The 18,348-nt window shown below is 41.3% G+C and overlaps 1 protein-coding gene across 1 annotated transcript in view; it reads left to right on the plus strand.

Moving 5' to 3' along the window:
* mbtps1 (membrane-bound transcription factor peptidase, site 1) overlaps positions 1–18,348 on the plus strand; it is a 42,953-nt gene continuing 24,605 nt past the window's right edge. The window contains exons 1-4 of the mRNA XM_039808474.1: positions 1–187; positions 8,568–8,796; positions 8,891–9,163; positions 16,049–16,312. Coding sequence (XP_039664408.1) covers positions 8,932–9,163; positions 16,049–16,312 — 496 coding nt within the window. The 5' untranslated portion in view covers positions 1–187; positions 8,568–8,796; positions 8,891–8,931. The remainder of the gene's footprint in view (positions 188–8,567; positions 8,797–8,890; positions 9,164–16,048; positions 16,313–18,348) is intronic.

Raw genomic sequence — 18,348 nt, forward strand, 5'->3', positions numbered from 1 at the left:
CCTGGCATCCCGTCAGAACCAGACGTCAGTGCTTGCTCTGGTCTGCGGTTGTAGCTTTAGTGAGTTTGCTGCTAGCTTTTGTTCGGTGTAGAATAAACTACCTTACCGAGTAGCTACCCGCTTATCAATACACGGACCGTGAAAATACATACAGAAAACTGTGACGTGTGAGACGTTGTTCAGCTCGGTGAGTATAATCAACACACAAACCACCAGCAGATACTGCAAAATATTATTAAGCTAGCTAGCTAACGCTCTCACTGTTACATGCGTTAGACTGCTGGGTCTAAAAAAAAAAAGCCTAAAGCATGTCTTGTTGTTTACAAAACCTATTTGAGATGGCTATCGTTAAGTGTAGCTTTCGCGACATTAACACGTGCTTTCATGGTTTTCAAATAACGTTAACGTTATTTACTGTCGACATAATAATTGTTCTCAGATTTACTTAGCCTCAACCTCCAGCGTGTGTCTTCTGATACTTGCATTGTTTATGCTGATAAAGTCGTAATTTCTATGCGGCTACACGGCTTTGTTTTGTCATTTGGTTTAGTTAGCTAACGTTAATTAACTAATGTGTTTTTCCAGATTCAATCTTTTTGAATAAATGTGTCGCGTTGGAAAGCAATAACGTAACATTGTTATTAAATTTCATGGCCCTACCGACGCTGACATTTGTTATGTTACGTTACGTTAAATCCTGGTTCCACTAACGTTAGCTCTTGAATGCACCCTCTAATGTAAACTAAAGGCATTCAAACGCGTGTGTAGTGTGTTTGGTTTGCTCAGGGAGTTGACCACGAACACTAACGTTGCACAGAACAAAACGAAGTCTGTTTCATTAGTGAAAAACACATAGGAAGTTAGGCTGCTGTGTGCCCTGCAAACCAAGGACCCTTAATTGTAATAATTAAACACTGTAACGTTAGACAGCTTTCTACATGTTTAGCAACAAAACAGCTGCTCTTTCCCCCCCTGGTAGTCTATCTTTCTAATACTTATTCCTGCTTTGGTATCATTGTTTTTGACGGAGGGAAGGTTTCTGATGAAACTGGTACAATTTACACCATATTTCTACTAAAAGTAGTTTTTCTAAGAGACCCTTCTGCTAAATTCAACGAACTGACTCCACTTCCTGTATATTGCTAACACTGCTGGGGATTCCTCCGATTGTGGTGGTGGGGGGTCTTTTCCTAGCTACTAATCTATATTTGCCTGGAGGATTGATGCCATGTTTGTGGCTTGGTGTTATGTTGACACAGGTAGCCCCAGCCTGTCTTTTACAGCCCTACCCTAACCAGTGGGTCTATTTTTACAGCCCTTGGTCTAAACCAGTAGTTGTTAGCTGTATTGTTGTCTCACACTAACTCCCACAACTGGTGATTAAGCCCCCTCCTGTTAAACTAGACCAGCCAGGGGCTTTTAAGGACATCATCTACTCATCTATTACTTGTGTAGACCCATGACTGCAGATATGATCTACTAAATCGTTAATGTTGAGCAGGGGTAGCCATGTGACTACACACACATAATGAAAGTAAGGATGAGGATTTTGTGTAGCCTAATTTCTAGTATCGCTTTGCCAGAACATCCTCCGAGGTGCTGCGGAGGAGGGTCTAGCTGGTTCATAGCATTCCGGGATGGGAGAAAATCGTACCCTGGTTTATTGGCATTTCTTTAAAAAAATCACAATCGTCATGGGCGGCGCTAAGCTCCGCACAGAGCCACTGCAAAATGGCCTCGGGAAGAATGTTGTTTTGGTGGAACGTGTATGTTCAAAAGTTGTTTTAGTCGTGCAAGAGAGAACTCAGATTGGACAGATAGTCTAGCTAGCTGTCTGGATTTACCCTGCAGAGATCTGAGGAGCGGTTAACCATAGTCCCCATAAATCCACCAGAGTTTTAAATTCCAACACAAACCCAAAGAGTGAAATCCGGCGGAATTTCCAACGGCAACGGAGCAATCCCAGAAGTGGAACATCGTGGATATAGACTATACAATAAAAAAAGACGATATCTCTGGTTCTCTGTCCTCGTTCTGTTCAGAAATGTGTACAAAAAACTTGTTATTTCAAAAACGGGCTGTTGAAGCAACATATTTGATTAAACTTTGGAATGCATTTTTTGCCAAAGAATGAAGACTGTGGATTTCGTCACACACATCTTAGTGCCTGGAAACGGACATCGGCGAAAAGACATGCATCCGGCAGAATTTCCTGCGGCACCCGAGCAATCCCGGAAGTGGAACGTCAAGGATATAGACTACCTAATTTTTGACTAATATAAACCTAATTAGTTTTGTTAATGTGTGCTCCAGTGTTTCCTGTAAAACACTTGCTAGTACACTACTGCAAAAGCATTATCACCACATCACAAAAGCCATGTTTACTGTATTTTGGCCAGACAAAGCAAACCAGTTCACTCCTCTGCACTTGGAAACTTAAGGCATAATATGAGCAACTTGGTGCTAAAACTTAGGAGACAGACAACTTTAGCCCTTCGTATATTGGCTGTGATTTTTCACAAAAGTTGCTGTCTCTTTAATACAGATTTGAATAATGTCGCACAATAAACATACTTTAACACACATTTAACTGGAAAGGCCTGCTAGAATGTAGTTTAAAGGGTAACTTAGTTTTATTTTTCAACAGGGAGCCTATTTTCCTATGTTTTTCTTTCTAAGTGGCTGATGGGAACAGCAATCTTTGAAATTGGTCCAGTATTAAGCAAGGGCTTCCTATAGGATACCATTGCAGCCCAGTACGCGGCTGCTGTTTACAGCGTTCTCGCTCAATACTGGACTAATTTCAAAGATTCTTGTTCACGTTAGTCACTTAAACACCAGTGCATAGAAAAACAACAAAATTACCCTTTTTAAGTATCCTAATGTTTGCTAGTGTTACAGTCTCCATAGAGGAGACAAGGGCATCAACAGGAGAACCAGACGGCTTACATTATACTCAAGTGAGTCATTAGTTAAATGCAGGTTTAGATATTATCACCATACATTGGGGCGGAACAGAACCTAGACTTGTTTATACACTACTGTGCCATGTCAATCTATTTGTTTGTTTTTGCTCTTGTCCTCATACTGTAGCAATTCCCGCTGTTAGTTAGCACACATATATAATACTTGATGGGGTTGTTAACATGTTTTTGTCCTTTGATGGTGGTGTTTGATTTGTAATGACAGCCTGACAATAGAGCCATGCCTGCCTGGATAAAATAGACTACAGGAATAAACACGCACGCACGCACGCACGCATAGCCTACATTGCTTACTGCACATCGGCACACTCAGCTCTGGAACATGTTGCACAGATGCTCTGCGCAGCAATAAAGCTCAGCAGTCAGAGAGCAGCTGGTTCATAGCACACAGTCATTGAGTGGTTTTTTTGAATCCTAATCGATCAAATCATTCCCGAAAATGTTTTTTTTCATTACATGAAAATTAAGATGGGTGGGTGCTTAAATGTAAAAGAAAATATGCGATGAATAAGAACAACAGAGCACAAATATTGGTATACAGTAGAGCTGGGCGATATGGAGAAAATCAAATATCCCAATATTTTTTACCAAATACCTCGATATCGATATTGTGACGATATTGTAGGGTTGACAATTGGTGCTTTCACAAAATATAGACACAATAAGAGATAGATAGATAGATAGATAGATAGATAGAGATTTTGCCAATTTTAGGCCTTTAATTGACAGGACAGCTGAAGCCATGAAAGGGGAGAGAGAGGGGGGAATGACATTTAGCCAAGGGCCGCAGGTCGTAGTCGAACCTGGGCCAGCTGTGTCGAGGAGTAAACTTCTATATATATGGGCGCCCGCGCTACCAACTGAGCAATCCGGGCGCCCGGATAGCTTTTTTTTATTCAAAATGATGATTTGGAATCAAATCTTACGATCTAAAAATCGATCTGAATCGTGCACCCCTAGAAATAACGGCCATGAGATGCAGCCCTTGTTTCCTCTCTGTCGGGTGCCCGATAATGAGATTTTTGATAAATAATCATCAGTTATGTTGATATAACTATGTGGGTAAAGGCAAAAAAGACAACAGCTAGAACATAGTGTTAATTTTGTCACCTATTTTTAATTTAGTCTTAGCCAAATGTCCTTGTTAGTTTTAGTTCTATTTAGTCATTCACATATCTTTTTTTTGTTAGTCAAGTTTTAGTTGACTAAAAGTCTCGTCATTTTAGTCTATTTTTAGTCAAAAGAGAACTCAATATATCTTAGTCAAGTTTTAGTCAAAACATGTTAGTCTTTTTTTAAATGACAAATTATTTCTGAGATTATTTCTGATAACCATTTCTGTCAAATAGTTATATAAAAATAAATTATATAAAGTTATATACATATCGAGCCTCTTCCTTATTTCACCAGTAAATTCCTGTTAAACGACAAAAACAACCACTGAATAGGAAAGGGGTATTTTACAATAACATTGAACGCAGCACGAGGCTGGCGAGGCGAGTTTGAAGTGAACGCAACATATTTGTTTTTCAGACAACGTCCCCCCTGTTGGAATCCTCTACGGTGAAATACAGACAAACTTTTACACCGTTTAGCTGTCAGCATTTTAACCGTGTTTAATCCAGCTGCTAGCTAACGGTAGGCTAACGTTTCCTGCTGTCAGGTGTAGTGTTAACTAGCTAACGGTAGGCTAACGTTACCTGCTGTCAGGTGTAGTGTTAACTAGCTAACGGTAGGCTAACGTTACCTGCTGTCAGGTGTAGTGTTAACTAGCTAACGGTAGGCTAACGTTTCCTGCTGTCAGGTGTAGTGTTAACTAGCTAACGGTAGGCTAACGTTACCTACTGACAGGTATAGTGTTAACTAGCGTCCCGTGCAGCGATGTTTCGGTTGCCTCTAACGTCCGTTTAGGAGCATCAGAGAGAAGCGCAGGCATTTAAGTGGCACCGAAATCCGCGTTGCTATTCGGTCCGGTAGATAACGGTCGTTAAAGTGATGCTTCGGAGTAATTTCACCCCAGGGTCCTTTGCACTGTACTTACAAACTTTCCAATCCATCGTTTTATGAGTGCATAACCTACATGTACTAGTGTAGACGTTTGGTATCAATTCGGGCATTATTAGTGGGGTCATTTACGAGATACAAACGTGGGTCCATTAGCCCCTGCGCTAAGCTATTCAGCTGATAACGCTACTCTACGCTAACGCTCCCAATGTTAGACCCAGGTGAAAAAAAGCTTCGGGGGGGGGGGTTGTTTGGCTCGAGGTCATGGTGCAAAGGACCCTAGGGTGAAATTACTCCGAACCATCACTTTAAGGCACCGGCCGGTGCCGTATTAGCACCGGGTCTCGGTACCCAACTCTAGTAACAGCTGACTATTTTATCTCATGATGGAAAAGTAGAGATGATTGTAGACGAAAATGAAGAGAGATTTTATCTTAGTTTTAATTTTATGCAAAACATTTTAGTCTCGTCTTTTTTCATCAACAATAATGCATGTTAATTTAGTCTTAGTCAGCGTTTTTGGACATCGGCGCAGTCTCGTCATCGTCTCGTCTTAGTCATGGAAAAAAAGGTCGTTGACGAACATATTTAGTCTTGTCTGACGAAATTAACACTACTAGAACAGTCTGGTGTGTTCGGAAAATGACATCCCTCTTCTGTAATGTAACACTTGTGTCATATCAGGATATTAAGATATCCAAAATTTAAGATGATATCTAGCCTCATATATCGATATATTGCCCAGCCCTAGTATACAGTACTATAGGACCTGAAAGCCCATCCTCTGTGTCCCTCTGGTGTAAGGTAGGAGGCAGTTCCAGGCTCTTCAGGAAGGGAGGTCCTCTTACGTAACCTGGGCTGGACTCTTATTCATCCCGGAGCTGGTTCTCATGAGCTCTGGTGTTTAGCTTGGCAAATGTGTGTGTTAGGGATTCATATATCACCCAGTTCCAGGTCATCTCAGGCAGCCTAGCTGATTCTTTTTGTGCTGGTTAGTGTTTTTGTCTATCCATAGTGTGTGTGTGTGTGTGTGTGTGTGTGTGTGTGTGTGTGTGTGTGTGTGTGTGTGTGTGTGTGTGTGTGTGTGTGTGTGTGTGTGTGTGTGTGTGTGTGTGTGTGTGTGTGTGTGTGTGTGTGTGTGTGTGTGTGATCTGTATAGGCCTACCCGGATGGGTTTCATTTCAGCATGAAGAAGTTTTTGATGGCTTTGTTTTTAAGGAGCTCATGGTCATCAGTAAGTCTTCAGTTTCTTCACTGGGCCTCTGGCTGAGTGTTGTTGGCTGCTTCTGTATAACTCAGTAAGCCATGTCATCCTTGCAGGTAAGATAAAGTTTTATCTAGTGTACTAGGGCTGTGTAAATACAATAGATCTTTGAATATAAAAATTAATATTTGACTGGGGGGGGGGGGGAGCAGCACAACAGCGGCTGTCTGCTCTGCGCGTTCTCGCCTTGGCCTCTGCTCCCTGAACGACTTTCCGCTCCCTGCTAAATCTGTGTATTGTCTGATTGTACGTGCTCTATCTAGTAACCGTGTTGTTCCCCGAGGGCAGCAGAAACTCTTTATGAGTGGCTTAATGAGGGAGGAGTGGTTCGCACAACATTCAACATCTCTCTGCACCCCCAACACCTCCTTTTCTTCCACTTGGCACAGCAGAGGAAACACTCCTTTCACCGAACACTGCATGAGGGGATGGAAATGGAAACCCCTAAACACTGGTGTTGTAGGTGTAAGAACATATACCAATTTGTTATCTCGGCAAAGGTGATGATTTTGCCTCAATTTGGTTTGTCGGCAACCGATGACAAAAGCATATGAACAGATTATCATAACATTCCGATGGACAGATGGACCTGAGGCCAAGGAACGACTGAGTAGGTTTTGGTTGATAACAAATAAGCCGGACTGATAAATAAGGGCTGACATAGTCATATCGGCATTGTATAAAAGCTGGCAGATGTGCAAAAAGAAATTGCAGTGTGGTAAAGTGTAGCCATGGTCTATGTTGCTATGTATATATTTTCTTGAAGTGAGACTAGCTACTTTTGAAAGAAAGAAAAACACAATTGAGGTCTTGTACATGAGAAGTTGAACACACAAGTAATAAAAACCTTGCTCAATTCAATAATACCGTCAGTGGTTCTGTGTTACAGCCATATCCTGTTAGTCTGGCTATCACCAGACCAAGCTCAGTCTTTTAAGATTGAACATTAGTCTGGAGAGTCTGCTCTGTATTTTCTACTGCACAAGAGGCGTGATCAACGGACTCATAAATAACTACAAATAACTAATGTTAGGGAAATCTGTTTGTTTTGTTACGCGCCTCTGGATTTTTTATTTATTTTTTTAATATATATCTGAATATCGGTTTTTTAAATCGCCAAATAATTGTATCGATATCGGCCTTAAAAATCCTTTATCGGTCGGGCTCTATTTGAAATCTTTTTAAAACAACCGCGACATCAACAGGTTGCTGCGCTTCGGTGGCCGTCATGTTGAATGTAAACACAAAGCACCAATCAGTTTGTGATTGGTTCCCGCAAATGTGTAACGGAAGCAGGATAGATAAACGTACAGCTTTCCAGCCCGAGCTGCAGGGCGAAATCAAGTCGCCGGCCAATTGGGCTGGGTTTACCCAGTCTCTTATGCTATTATACTGGTCGCTAATGTTAAACTGACATTACTGATTCAATTGGCGGACTCTTTTAAGACTTGTGCTACAGTTACAGTGTTTTGGCGTGTACTATCCTGTAATAGCCACTTGTGTTTGCTGTTCAGCAAAGGTTAGCAAAGGCTCATTTTAAAATGTTTTTTTTTTTTTTAACATCTGTTTATCATTTGATTTTCAGTTAACCCCATTGTTAAAGATTATCTTTGTCTTATTTACTGCGACATATTTTCTAAAAAAACAAACAAGGTTTATCGTTCAACTATAGAACAACCTGCCCAGACATGTCTTCGTAACTAATTTTAAAGATTCATTGCAAAAATGTTAGGGTTTGAGTTTTTTTTTTTTATTATGTAAAAACAAATATCCGATGACTAAGGGTTATTATATTTTCATTATTCTTTTTTTTTTTGTGAGTCATTTTTAGGCCTTTTATTTGACATGACAGCTTAGACTTGAAAGGGGATCGAGAGGGGGATTGACATGCAGTAAAGGGACGCAGGTCGAAATTGAGCCCACGACTGCTGCGGCAAGGACCGAGCCTCTGCCCATGGGGGCGCACGCTCTACCAAGTACTGGCCTCAAAACAACAGTATTATCGGGCTCTAATCTACCATTCATTTCAGCCGTCAGATATATATATATATATATATTTTTTTTTTTGCAGCCACAGCTGTAAAACTAATGGAGAATTGATTCCATATTCTGATGTTTCGTTTGCAGGGTCACAAAATCCATTTACCATTAATCTAAGGTGATAGAAATGTATTCATGTTTGTGGGTGCAATGCAGGCAGATATTGTATAAAATATATATTGTGTTTGCACTACACTGACGTACTTCCAAAAATGTCAGCAAGCTCTGTCCTGACTCCTAACTATTCATTTTGGCGTGTTTTCTTTTCCTTTCAGATATAAACACGAAGGACTGCAGTGGAACTCTAAACTGATACCAGTGTCTTCCTCCATCACTGCTCCCAGCCTCCTCCCATCCATCCACTGCTCTTACTGGTTGTCTCCTGCAGTTCTCAGCATGGCGACTATGTTCCTACTCTGGCTGTGCCACTGACCACCACCCTGGACTACCACCATGGAGAGAAAACGCAGAAAGAAAATAATCTAGCTGCTCAGGCCATTTGCAGTATGGACTCATTTTTGGAGCTCTGGACCTGAAACACTCTGTCCTGACCCCGAAACCAGCTTTCAGCTTCTCATTTTTTTTCCCTCTCAAACAGCACACCCTGCTGCTGGAGTTTGAAAGGGCCTGGTCAGACTGATGGTTTGCGCTACAACTTTACAACTTAAGATGCTCCTGCTTCCTGTGTGGGCATCCATGCTTTTGGGCCTGCTGATGGGCTTCGTGCCCGTGGTGGGGATGGAGCTAACGGAAGGAGCCAAATCTGACTTTGACCACGCCCCCAACACAGAGCCCCTCCCTTCATCGTCTGGCTCCAACTGCTCCCAGTTAACCCTCAAACTGGAGTTCTCCTCCAAGGTGGTGGAACATGGTAAGAAGAAATTGTTCAAACTGGTGGATATTAGGAATGGGGGGGATCGATTCATGTAAGATTAGAGATTCTTATCTTCTAAGATTCTGGATCGATTCACAACATCCAAAAATCTAATTTGAAAATGTTTTTTTCTACAGAAGAACCCACATTATTGCTTCTAGTAGACAGGAATCTAATAGATTTGTTTAAAAAAATCACAAAAAATACCAGTTTTGCAGTGTTATTTTGTGTACATTTAATTTTTGAAATGAATAAGTTTCTGAGAAATGAAAAGGCCGCTTAGCCTAGAAATCTAGACATATACTCTGCAATGGACATGTACACGGACAGCTGTGGACACCACAAACTCATAGTAGCTCGCTTCATAATATGAATGGAGGACGTGTTCCACACCTGCACATACGTGTCCGACAAATTGGCTGCACACGGCACCCACACGCGTACACCCTCTGATGATGACATTTACGTCAAGCGGACCCTCGCGCACTAGCATAATGTATAATTTCAGCTTAAGTCTACCATTTTTCTTTATGTAACAGGCAGCATTTTTTAGTTGGGTATAAATACAACTTGGGCCTTACGAGCTTGCAATAGCTTGGTGGTTTGATTCTTGCTATAGTTCTTGAGATACCACGATGCAAGTGAGCGATCAAGATCAAATGCAACCAAGGTCATAAGCAGTTCAAACTGAAAATGTTGCAGGTACTTAACATGTGCCTTTACCCACTGATGGACTGAAGTGGCGTATGTATGACTCGCCAATTCGTATGCCATGTTGGCGTGTTATCAAGACGCAAAATTGCTTTTTACTGTGTTTATCAACGCAGTTTGCCCGCCATTGACCTACATTATGAGTGAATTTTCGCCGCAGTATAAAGAGACGTAGATCCGCGGATGGGTAAAACACAGGACTTTCACCCAGGAGAGCTGGGATCGCGTCCCGCGTGTGGTTATTTTCAGCCGTTTTTTTTTTTTTTTTTTTTTTTTTTTTAAAAGCCTTCCCCAATGTGTCTTTCCTAAACCCAACCGTTTATTGTTTTCCTAATCGTGTTTTTGTCTTTTTTGCGTGTTTTTGTCGCTTTTTTGTGTTACTAAAGCCTTTCCCTGTGTTCTTTTCCTAAACCCAACCTTTTTTTTTTTTTATTGTTCTTCGCGATAGTACGTCACGTTCTTGCGATAACACGCAATGTGGCAAAGCCACGTGGTGGGTATGTTTACATCTGCTGTATACAGCATAGACATACACGTGGATAGCTCAAAATGCGTACAGATAACACGCCATTTCGCTTTAGGAAAGTGGCGTGTATGTTTACTCAAAGTCATGATGCCTTGTTGCACTGAATGTAAAGATACAGCCCCATTTGCAGTATAAGGGCATTTAGACAACCTTATTTCAGTGATATCAAATCATAACAGTGTAGGTGTTGTGCTGAGCTCGGGGTATAGCACACCCCGTCCAGCTAGTTTGCACAACTTGCTATTTAGGCTCTGTCCTCGTATTATTCTGACAGATTAAATAAATACTGACACAGGAATAAACCCCGTGTTTTTCCTGTTTGAAAAGCAAATCAACAGATGCGTTTGTTGTTTATTCAATCTCAGGGACTTTAGAATGGAATCAGAAACTTAAAAGAAAGTGAAAAACATCTGATTGTTCATATTAACTGACAAAAGGGACTTGGTTTACCAGTGATTTGTCACACTGTCCAGAAGAGACCCCCCTCGCCCCCAATATATTTTTGGGCGTTTTCTTCCTTGTGTGTTTCACAAGCCCTCTTCAGCAGTTCACAAGGTTCCCACCAGCTAGCTAGCTTGCGGACTAATGTTATGCTGACGTCATTTGTTTTTGTCGGGGGCAAAATATCTTAATGAAATTGGGTTAATGGGCCTACTATGTGAGTGCCTGGCACTTTACTAGGCAGCAGAGTGAGAAATTAGTGGTGGCCAGCGTTGTCAACATAAAAAAGCAAAATTTCACCATGCAAGTCTTTGAATGAAAGAGTGTTTTGCTAATGTTTGGGTGAAAACACTGGGTCTTTTGTATTAAAATGACTTGAGGACATGTACGGTAGCCCAGACGTCTCCACTCCAGTTGGCTCCAAGAACTGTCAAAGACGCAACAGAGTCCTGCATGCAATCCGCCTTGAGGCACTTTGAATATTGCAACATTTTTGTTTCAATATATTGCTATGTTCTGTCACTTAAGACTTGACATATGTGTAACTTGAATAGATGAGGCTCGACAACCTTATTGTACAGTTAGCAGTAGAGGTCGACCGATAGTGGATTTTACCGATACCGATAGCTAGGTTGGGCCGTATTTGCCGATAACCGATTAATCGACCGATAGTATTTAGAATTGATACACCCACAGCAATGCTACACAAGCATGTGTGTTGTCTAAAACAGTTCTCCTACATATTTGGAGACATCCAGTGCAAAAATAAACATAATGAGCATTATAATTCATATAAAGGACAACCTATTTACATTTCTTCAAAAATGCTATGCTTCTCTGTAGAACGGTTTAGAATGGTAACAGACGATCTCTGACCTGGAGGGATCTATCTTTCCCACTATATACTCTCTGTTCTCGCTTGGATGCCCATATAAGGCGTAATGTGTGACGGACCTGCCTTCCCATTGGTTGAAAACATAAACAAAGGCATCATGGGAGATTCCCTTGTCGGTAGCACGGAGTTAGCGGCAGAAATGACCGAAAATGTGATGAATTATGGACATCAAGTGGATAAATCTTGGATGTAACAGTTTGGATGTAATGCTCAACAACCCCGAAAAAAGGCACAAGTTCCAGGCTGCATAGAAAATCACCTGTAAAGGCTAGAAAGGCACCAAAGACACCCCCGTGACGGCTAATTCGTTAGCTTTTAGCTGCAGCAATCAGTAAGTCTCTACGTTTAACGGTTATTAAATTATCTAAATATGAATCAGAGGTGCCGTTTGGGATCATGGACGATCCATTTGGGTCGGACTTGCATTTATTTTTCTCAGTGTTTTAACCTCTTGAGGTAAGTTAGCCTACTACTAATGTTTAGCGTCATCTCAGCCTCGAAAGCAAACAAACATACTGTGCTGTTCTTTCTCTACTAATGCAGCATCTATTCAACAAATTAATAACTTTATAATGATATGACAAAATGTACTGTATATAGGGCTGGGCGATATGGCTGAAAACTGTATCACGATATAAGTGTTTCATATCGGTCGATATCGATAATTATTGATATTTTTTATGACCTATTTAAAATAAGGACCAGGAGAAAAATATATTAAATTTAAACATTTTTATTTTAAACTTAACCTTCCTCTGATTATAATCCCCCGCTAAGCAGTGCAAGCAGTGTCAACACAACCATGGAAATCACTCAAATAATTAAAATGTAAACGTCTGTAAAAAGACGTTTTAAAAAAATGTAAAAAGTCTAAAATCACAGTGAAGAAAGAATAAGTAAGAACTGCTTAATAAGGTGTAATAAAATGGTGCAAAGTGTTAAATATAAACATAGAGAAACCTGAAACCTGAGAAGAACTATTTTCTGCAGGTTTAGTGCTAGGTTGGTAACCTGGCTTCTGGACAGTGCTCAGCACGCGTCTGCCTCCGTTATTTCTTTGTAGCGCGTTTAAGGGCGCTGATGCAGAGTACCTCTCCATGGCGGTCTGCTGCTGTCAGCGGTGTAGCAGCTGCAGATGTTGGACGTTGGTTACGCATAAGGCTTTGCTCCAAAGTGTGGCCGCTAAGGTGGTAAAACAAGTTTGCGGTAGTGTTGGTGGGGACGACGGTCAGACTTATAAAATCCCAAAACTGCCATACTGACTTTTCCTGTTTTCCTCAACAATTTCCTCGTTCGCGCACTCACTTTCCACTTATCGCTACAGCCGCGTTCTGTTATTGTAGAATGGTAGAATCCAACACGAGACAGCAATGTGGCGCAACCAAACATGATACTGTTACATGATTGGCTGTTAGAGTGTCACTCCCTACGTTGCTAGGTTACCAGAGAGTGAGTGCCTTTGTTCATGCAACCAAACTTGCTTTGCAACTTCTGGTTTCTTCCGAAGAAGAAAAACAAGTTATCGAACGTTTTATCGAACGCATTTTCTATTGATATTGATTACGTGTCTATCGCGATACATATCGTTATCGTTTTATCGCCCAGCCCTAACTGTATACATACTAGTGATGCACCGAAATGAAAATTCTTGGCCGAAACCGAAAAAAGAGGAAACTGAAACCGAAACACCGTAAGAAATTAAGCCAATTATTAGTACCATTGCATTTATGGCTATGACTGTGTACTAACTTTTCTAAAATAAAGGCATTGCAATTGTATAAATTAATATTAATATTAAAGTTTAATTAAAAAAATATCTAGCAGAAATATGGCTACAATCTGATAGTCACATACAGTATACAGTAGCCTAAGAACAGAATAGCTTGCCTATTATTATTTGAGGCACTTTCTTGCAGGATTTCACTGAACATATCGGACAACGAGGGTGCATGCCCCTCATCTGGTGCAGAGAGACAAGTCTTTTTTTCTGCGCTCTGATCTCCTCCTGCGCTGGGCGCTGCTCCGTGCGCGCTCCGTCTCCACGCGGGTTCTCCGCATCCATCGCGGCCTGGATCATTTCTCGTGCACCCTGCTTTATTTCCGCATCCAAGTAATGGTCTTTATAACGCGGATCAAGTACACTCGCGATGAAGTGCAGAGGATCCGAATAGATCTCACTGAAACGTGTGCTGACAGACTCTAAGAGCGTACTTTTCATTGTTTTCACTCCGTGGTCCGTCTCAACCTCTTTGCTTAGGAGACACTTTGCAGGTGGAACGGATCGGGTACTGACACACGTGCAGGTCGCGGTTTCTGTTTGCGTCATCACAACATTTTCGGCCGTATTGTTTCGGTGATAAAAGTATTTCGGCCGAAAATGCCATTTTGGGCCGAAAATTTTCGGTGGCCGAATATTCAGTGCATCCCTAATACATACCTTTTTGCTGACGATGCTTTAAACGCGCATCTGATGTCAGCCTTCTCTGCATAGCATGTGCTCTCCGTTCAGCGTGCAGTAACACGTGTCGAAAATAAACACGAGGCAACAGTGATAGTTTTTATTTCGCCTCTAGAGGCCGCTATTGTAATGCATGATTCCAGCAGACCCTTCTCAGCTGTCGCGTACTGTGTAATGACTGACAGCGCGCGCTACTCACCCGCTCCAGCAACGGACGCAACCAGAAAAAACTATCGGCATGGATTTTTGCCAATAACGATAGTTCCACCAATCAACTATCGGTGCCGATTAATCGGCAAAACCGATGAATCGGTCGACCTCTAGTTAGCAGTAAGGTTGGGTACCAAAACGCGGTGCCAATAGGGCACCGGTTCCGACGTAAACGGTAGTAACGAGGCTGAAATAAGAATGAAAATTTTGGTTCCTCATTTCGGTGCCTGACTTTTTTTTTTCTTTCAGAAGCATCGCTGCATGCGACATTACGTTACCGTTAGCTAGTCGCTGGATTAAACACAATGGTTAAATGCTGACCGTTTACGTTAAGCGGCGTAAAGTGTGACTGTATTTCCCTGTAGAGGATTCCGACACCGGGACGTAACAGTCTGACTGCTGCTGCCGTTGTCGGAAAAACAACACACAGACCAACATGGCATCAGGACTTGGCATAAACATACACGCCACTTTCCTGAAGCAAAATGGCGTGTTATCTGTACGCATTTTGAGCTATCCACGTGTATGTCTACGCTGTAAACAGCGGATAAACATACACACCACGTGGCGTCGCCACGTTGCGTGTTATCGCGAGAACGTGACGTAGTATCTGGAGAACAACGTCACACGCGTAAAAAACAAAAAAACAAAACAAAAACAAGAACATTGGGAAAGGCTTTAGTAACATAAAAAAAACGACAAAAACACGACTGTGACCAACGTCACATGCTTAGGAAAACAATAAACGGTTGGGTTTAGGAAATAAACATTGGGGAAGGCATAAAAAAAAAAGGTTGAAAACGCCACACGTGTTCATTCACGTGATGTAGGTCAACGGCGGCCGAACTGCGTTTGATAAACACGCAAAAAAGCGATTATGCGTCTTGATAACACGCCAAAATGGCATACGAATTGGCGTGTCATAACATATGCCACTTTGAGATCAGTCTGCTCAGACGGTGCGTTCACTTGAAACTCGCCAGCCTTGTGGTGCATTTTAAGTTATTGTAAAATACCCTTTTCCCATCTGGTACTTGTTTTTGTTGTTTACCAGCAATTTACTGGTGAAATAAGTCATTGTTATAAGTTATTGTTATTACATTATTAATCAATCATTTAATTCTGATCATATGGCCTTAGCAATAAACAAGCTGTTCTTTAATGTCACCAACTGTCATTTTGTGCTCCTTTTTTATATTATATACATTATAAATATATTATATATATTTCGGTTCGGGCACCGGCACCGTTTTAAAAGTTTAGCACCGGTATCGGAAAAACCCAAACAATACCCAACCCTAGTTAGCAGTGATGGGTGTAGCCATCGCCTGACTTCACCATGAATCCAGCATCATTAAAAAAGGAAATAAAACTGCTGTTAAATGTGCCAGTACTAGGCCCATCAGTACATTTTATGAGCGTTTCTAAGGGCTGTGCTTTTTTTGTCAAAAACTCCCAGAGATATTTCTGGAAAAGGATTTCTTAAATAGAGTGGAGACTCTTGACTCAGCAGTGTGGATGTGGGCTGCGTGTCCAATAAAATGCTGCGAACTTGAATACACAGTTTGTTTTTTTTCTCCTGTCTTGTCTGTTTTATTTTTTGTTTTTTTTTTATGTTCTCGCCCCTCTCTGTCTCTCCAGAGTACATCATAGCGTTTACGGGGTATTTCTCTGCCAAAGCTCGCAGCCTGTACATCAGCAGCGCCCTGCGGAACTCCGGGGACGGAGCGCTGGAGTGGCACATCGTTCCCAGACAAAACCCAGCCTCCGACTTCCCCAGCGACTTTGAGCTGGTCCACATCCGTCAAGCTTCGCCCAGCAGCCTGCTGACCTTAGAAGACCACCCTTACATCAAGAGGGTGACGCCACAACGCAAAGTGTTTCGCATGCTCAAATACATTCCCTGTAAGTCTGTCAATGTGGTGTTATAGTGTAGGAAAAAAAAAGGATCACAGTGTCTCTAAGGTTGGCACATCTACCCAAGAAATATAAAACTCTGTAAAGATACAGAAAGCTGTTTGTCTGCTAAAGTTCACAGAATGTCTCTTTGTTGAGTCAGAGCATGATGCAGTTCTCTCGCCAGTGTGGTTGTGGTGCAGAAAAAGTTTTTTTTTTTTTTTTTTTTTTTTTTTTTTTTTTTTTTTTTTTTTTTTTTTTTTTTTTTTTTTTTTTTTTTTTTTTTTTTTTTTTGTGTTTGTGTGTGTGTGTGTGTGTGTGTGTGTGTGTGTGTGTGTGTGTGTGTGTGTGTGTGTGTGTGTGTGTGTGTGGGGGGGTGTGTTGGGGGGGAAGGACAGAGAATGTCTGTCTGTGTGTGCTCACCCTAGGAGGGAATAGGTGAGTAAGTGTGGTGGGGCTTGCCTTGACGTGGGGGGGGGGGTGTCACACCCTGTGCATGGCACTGGATGAAAGACTTCAGTGTACACCCCCAGCCTCTGTATACACATGCAGTATCAGTATAGAGGCCATGTGTCGTGCATGAAACCTTGTCCTGGTTTGCTTGAAAAGGAACCGCAAAGAAGTAGGGCTGTTCTCTCTTAGTCGATTAGTCGACTAATCGGTCGTTTTGCTCTTAGTCAACTTAGATTTCTTTAGTCGATAAGTCATGTTTCATGCTTTTTTTCATGCAGAATGACTTATTTCCAAGAAACGTACGAGCACGTCTGGTAAACACAAGAATTAAAGTGGTGCTTTTGCAAACTCAGATTTACAGATCTGTCGATTAAATCAACTAATCGGTTAGTCGATACAATTGAATGAGTGTTAGTAGACTAAGAATTTATTTAATCGAGCACAGCCCTACAAAGAAGTTCTTAGTGTATTTTACAGATTAAAATTTCTGTTGAAAGTTGATCTAAGAGAATAAAATGAAAAAAAGATAATAATATGTTAGTTTATTAGTATAGTTTATCCGTTTTTATTGTTTATTTTATTGGCTGTGTTTCAGCTAAGTTAGGACATTGTTTTTACCGATTTTCACTTTTTGTTCATACCTACAGCCTCAAACTTACAATTTTCAGCATCTTCCGGACAATATTGTTTTTGTTCAGCTTTAAAATAACATTCATACTCATGGGAGTCAAGTGGGTTGTATCATCATTTCAACCATATACACTGTATATAGCGAAACGAAACAACGTTTCACCATGGATCAAGTGGTGTTACGCATTTAAAATATATGAAAACGACATTATATACAAGCGACATTCCAGACAGGCTACATTTAATGCACACACATTAGACTTTACATAAAGTGCATTTACTACTTAAAGTAGAGCATTTAAGTCAGACAAGGGACAGGACAGACCAAAAAACCCAGGGCGTAAGTAGACTTGTAACAGAGCACTGATTGACGTAGGATATATAGAGTTTTAGCAGCATTAAAAAAAAAAAAAAAACCTTCAGACCCACTTCTCTTCATTCTTATTCAGACATTCACATGGAAGCTTCATTCAAACTTTAAGCCGTTCGTGACACGCAGCCTTTCATAGATTTTCTGTTATCGCAGTTCAAGTTTCATGCTTGTTTCAGACTTGTCTGATTTATACGTAGGACAAAATGTGTCAGTGGTGGTGTGTAACTAAGTACATTTACTACAGTACTGTACAATTTTCTGAAGCACAAATTTACACACACACCTCCGCAGGAAGGTGCCGCATTGTCAGATTATGAGTGAATAGAGATTCATCTAGTCTGTTCCGTAGGGTTTGTCGGTTAGACTTGTGCGTCAACATGAGACGCTGAGGGGCAAAGTGCCGGCTGGGAACGAGAACAGGCTGCACAACATGCACGCTGTTACTGGCTGGGGGTTACACACCCACATGGGGCCCAAAGGCTTTTTGTTACCTGCCAGAAACATCCCACACCAAAATAAAAGAGAGAATACAGGCAGAGGGTAGAGTCTCTGCAGATACAGACACCACACACTTCTTGTGGGTCATAAG

The sequence above is a fragment of the Perca fluviatilis genome, chromosome 8 (assembly GCF_010015445.1).
Source record: "Perca fluviatilis chromosome 8, GENO_Pfluv_1.0, whole genome shotgun sequence".
Taxonomy (NCBI): Eukaryota; Metazoa; Chordata; class Actinopteri; order Perciformes; family Percidae; genus Perca; species Perca fluviatilis.